The following is a 4,214-nucleotide window of genomic DNA, read 5'->3' as shown; positions in this document are numbered from 1 at the left end:
ATTCATCAAAATAAACATGAAACCTCATAAATGTGTTGCAACACTGTTCATTTTAGAGCCTTATCTTTTTTGGTGGTCTGGCCATCCTACTTTAATAGAGCAAAATCTGTGTGTGTGTGTGTGTGTGTGTGTGTGTGTGTGTGTGTGTGTGTGTGTGTGTGTGTGTGTGTGTGTGTGTGTGTGTGTGTGTGTGTGTGTGTGTGTGTGTGTGTGTGTGTGTGTGTGTGTGTGTGTGTGTGTGTGTGTGTGTGTGTGTGTGTGTGTGTCTGTGTGTGTGTGTCTGTGTGTATAGGCCTACCTTAACATTTCTAGATATTGGGGGAAAACTGCATAAAATATCCATGTTAAGGTTATGATTATAGTCACATGTACTTGTGGAAATGTATAAGTATCAAACATTATCTGCTAAAATATAACATTTAAAGTAAGTGTTTTATTTATATTCAATTTATATTGTATCTTATTTCTTTAGAAAGAAAGACACACTGCTTAAAACAGTGAAGGAATTCCAGCCTGAAGATGACAGCGTCAAACACATTAGGATCTTGCTCCATGGACCAGTAGGAGCCGGCAAGTCCAGTTTCGTCAACTCTGTCAGCAGCGTCTTACGGCGGAGAATGGCCCATGGTGCACATGTGGATAATGTTGGTGGTAAAAGTTTCACCATAACAGTAAGTAATACATTTTGATCCAATATATCTACTGGTGAAAGTAATCAGTAATTCATGTATTGTATGCTTTTGCTCATATACTTTACTATTTCATGCACCTTAAGACTTGTCAACACACAAACAACTGGTGTAATACATTCTCTCTCTCATTTTGCAAAATCTGCCCGCATAGGCAAAACTGCACAACTCATTACATACTTCACTTTTTTTTTTTTTTTTTCAGTCATTAATGTGTAACATGTATAATGTGTTTAGGATAAAATCATTGGATTTCCTTTAGAGGGATACTCTGTAACTTTGGGCCTAAATTAAAAAAATAAAATATATATATTTATTTTGCATTTTTTCCAGCTATCAGCCACTCATTTTGCAGGTGTGTTTTCCTGCAGAAAGACACATCCCTCTGGCTGTATTTTGGTTTTGTTCCACTGTTTATGTTGACACTCCACTGTTTATATTGACATTCATCCCTTTGCAGGGACTGAAAAGTCTGTGTTGAGGGCCAGAGCTCTTAATTGATCCCTTTGAACTTCAAAGTGTCTTTTCAGTATAGTATCAGTAGTCTATAAAGTCCCATATAAAGTCTTAAATCACGTATGTATGTAACGGACTGCTCTTTACTAACATTTTGCTATACTGCTGTATTGTAATAATTATCCAACACACTTTGGTGTTGTGAATTGTATTATTAGGTATATAGCCCGGCCAGGAGGCCACCCACAGAGCCTAGTCCCTCCACGTGCCAGAGCCTCTCCTCTCCCCTCCCATACCCAGTTCCAGAGAAGCGGAATGGGTGGCACTGTCTTTCCCTAAGAGGACTGATCGTGGGTAGCTACTGGGACGTAAGTCGGGGTTTGATCAACCCCGACTGTCAACTGGGCGAGGGTGTATGTTGTGAGACCCGAAACACCTGTTGACCCCAGGCTACAACACTGATGATACGTCCCAGTTGCATCCATGTGATGTTTTTCATTATGGTCTATTATTATTATTATTATTATTACCCTTATTATTATTATTATTTAATTAAAATCCTTTTTCACATTCATCATAACTAAGGGGGTGGGACGGTATGGGTGAACTCCCCCAACCCTCACCCCGTGGCAACGGGCCTGAAACCTGAAGCCTGTATTTTATTCATTTTATTTATTTATTTTAGATATTAGAGTCATTAGTCGTGTACTATTTATATTTTCAATATCATAACATTAATTATGATCAATACTTAGAAGTTCCTAGATGCCTGAACATGGCTACATTTGAACTGCATGAAAACCACTGTCTTACAGACCTGTTCATGTTTTTTACAGTATCAAACCCATACAATCAAAAAAGGACAAAACGTCTTCCCCTTCGTGTTCAATGACATCATGGGCCTCGAGGGAGAACATGGAATTCAGGAAAAAGACATTGAATTGGCTATGACAGGCCGTGTAAAGGATGGCTACAAGGTGAAATTACTGCATGTGTCACACCCTGATGTGTGAACATTAATGCAAATGCATAATTCAATATTCAATTCAGACATTGCATTTTCTATCATGATGTCATAATTCTTTTTACATTTTTATTCAGTTCAATCCTGTATCACCGATATCAGACAAGGATCCTCTCTACTACAACCATCACCCCACTCTAGATGACAAAACTCATATTCTGGTTTGTGTCGTTCCTGCTAACATAGTGGCCGTTTTATCCACAACAGTCGCAGACAAGATACGGAGGCTCAGGCTTGCAGCCAGTGCCATGGGTAATAACACATTTCTGTTGTCTTCTTAAAACTTAAAAAAGCCCTGTTAGTGTGGTTAAGATTTATATAAGAATAAATATGTCTCAGTGCTCAGTTGAGGAAGCCCTCAGCTCTCAGAAAAAAACTGTCATTGCATCAAACATGTAGAAGTCTCATTCTACTATACTCTGCCAACACAATGTGGAATGCCCTGACACCATCCATCAAAGGATGGGTATCATCAGTTTCTTTCAATCAATCAATCAATCAATCAATCAATCAATCAATCAATCAATCAATCAATCAATCAATCAATCAATCAATCAATCAATCAATCAATCAATCCCTGATCAAATATTACTCAACTGCAATGGAAGGTTGCTTTGTCACATTTTGTACTTGAGTTAAAGTAAATGAGTATTCGCCTTTAAAGGACTAGTTCACCCAAACAATTACTTACCTTTATTTTCTATCAATTACTCACCCCATGAAGTATTCAAAAGTACAACATTTGTACTTTTGAATACTTCATGGGGTGAGTAATTGATAGAAACAAATTACATTTAGTTTTTCATATTAATGTACTGCTGTACTGATATGTATGACATACAAATATTTTCCAGAAATGTTCAACAAATATAAAATAATGCTCACAACACATTGCGATATGAGCCTGCAGATCGGCTATTTTAACTATATTTGAATTCAGGCTTAAGTGGTTAATTCATAATGTAGTTGTTCCGTTATAGGATTCTTAATAGGACTGGTTGTTAAAAATGCCTAAATATTCAGCACAACAATTGAATGGGGTTGGAGATGTCCTCTTGGATGGGGTGGAATTTGGCAATGTGGTGCCACCAGTATGACATGTAATGTAGTGGAGTCAAAAGTGCAATATTTGTCTTTGAAGTCTAGTGGAATGAAAGTGAAAAGTATCCAAAAATACAAAATACTCAAGTTAAGTACAGATACCAAAAAAAAAAAAACGTAAGTGCAGTACTCAAGTAAATGCACTTAAGTACTGTCCACCACTGATGGGCTGAGTATGTTTCTGCTCTTTTTACAGGCATTCCACAGATCTGCATTATCACCAAGATTGATACGGCCCATCCTTTGATGAAGGAGGACGTAAAGAATGTCTACAAGCTGAAGATTGTGAAGGACAAGGTGAGACTACTGGACGTTTTATACAATATTGTTCATCTTATTAATCCCTGTTGAATTCCAAATGCAATTTAGCTTTGTATTTAACAGTTCTTTTATTTTAACAATATTCTACTGGCCTGTCAATAACTCTCAACACAGATGGAGGAATTCAGTGCCAAAGTGGGCATTCCAATGACCTGCATCTTTCCTGTGAAGAACTACCATGAAGAAACTGACCTGGATGATGACATCGATGTTCTGATACTGAAAGCTCTGCAACACATGATTAACTTGGGAGAAGACTTCATTGACGAAGTGTTGACAAAGACTTAGTAATCAAAGTAACTGAAAGTAACTGCTTTATAGCATTTCTGCTTCATTTAGTCAGGACAGTGAGGTCGGAGGGTCAGAAATTGATACACATCATGCACAAGCTTATAGAAATCAGCAGGGTGCCTCTTTGATATGAGAAACAGATTTGGAAATAAGTCAGTTATATTTCAGGATGAAAAGTAATGCTTCAATGATCCATGGTTGTATTGATTCACCATGGCAGCGGGGAGTGTTGGGCGGGGAGGAGTAGGACCATTTTTTTCCACACAGAATAACATTGTTGATGGTCATGATTCAGGACCCTGGATAGCTTGATTCTAGGCTTAACATAATTT

At 37.7% G+C, this 4,214-nt stretch overlaps 1 protein-coding gene across 1 annotated transcript in view; it reads left to right on the top strand.

Moving 5' to 3' along the window:
* Positions 1-3,892, top strand: part of LOC311054851 (interferon-induced protein 44-like) — a gene marked incomplete at its 5' end in the record, with an annotated part of 7,177 nt that extends 3,285 nt beyond the window's left edge. Inside the window, 5 exons of the mRNA XM_084070851.1 lie at positions 473-671; positions 1,982-2,122; positions 2,247-2,421; positions 3,467-3,567; positions 3,706-3,892. Of these exons, the coding sequence (XP_083926977.1) occupies positions 473-671; positions 1,982-2,122; positions 2,247-2,421; positions 3,467-3,567; positions 3,706-3,879 (790 nt within the window). The 3' untranslated portion in view covers positions 3,880-3,892. The remainder of the gene's footprint in view (positions 1-472; positions 672-1,981; positions 2,123-2,246; positions 2,422-3,466; positions 3,568-3,705) is intronic.
* Positions 3,893-4,214: the final 322 nt, after the last annotated feature.

This window comes from Gymnoscopelus microlampas (genome assembly GCF_963454915.1).
Source record: "Gymnoscopelus microlampas genome assembly, chromosome: 11".
In the NCBI taxonomy this organism is placed as follows: Eukaryota; Metazoa; Chordata; class Actinopteri; order Myctophiformes; family Myctophidae; genus Gymnoscopelus; species Gymnoscopelus microlampas.
Note: the sequence above shows the minus strand (reverse complement) of the source record. Positions and strands in the feature narration are given on the sequence as shown.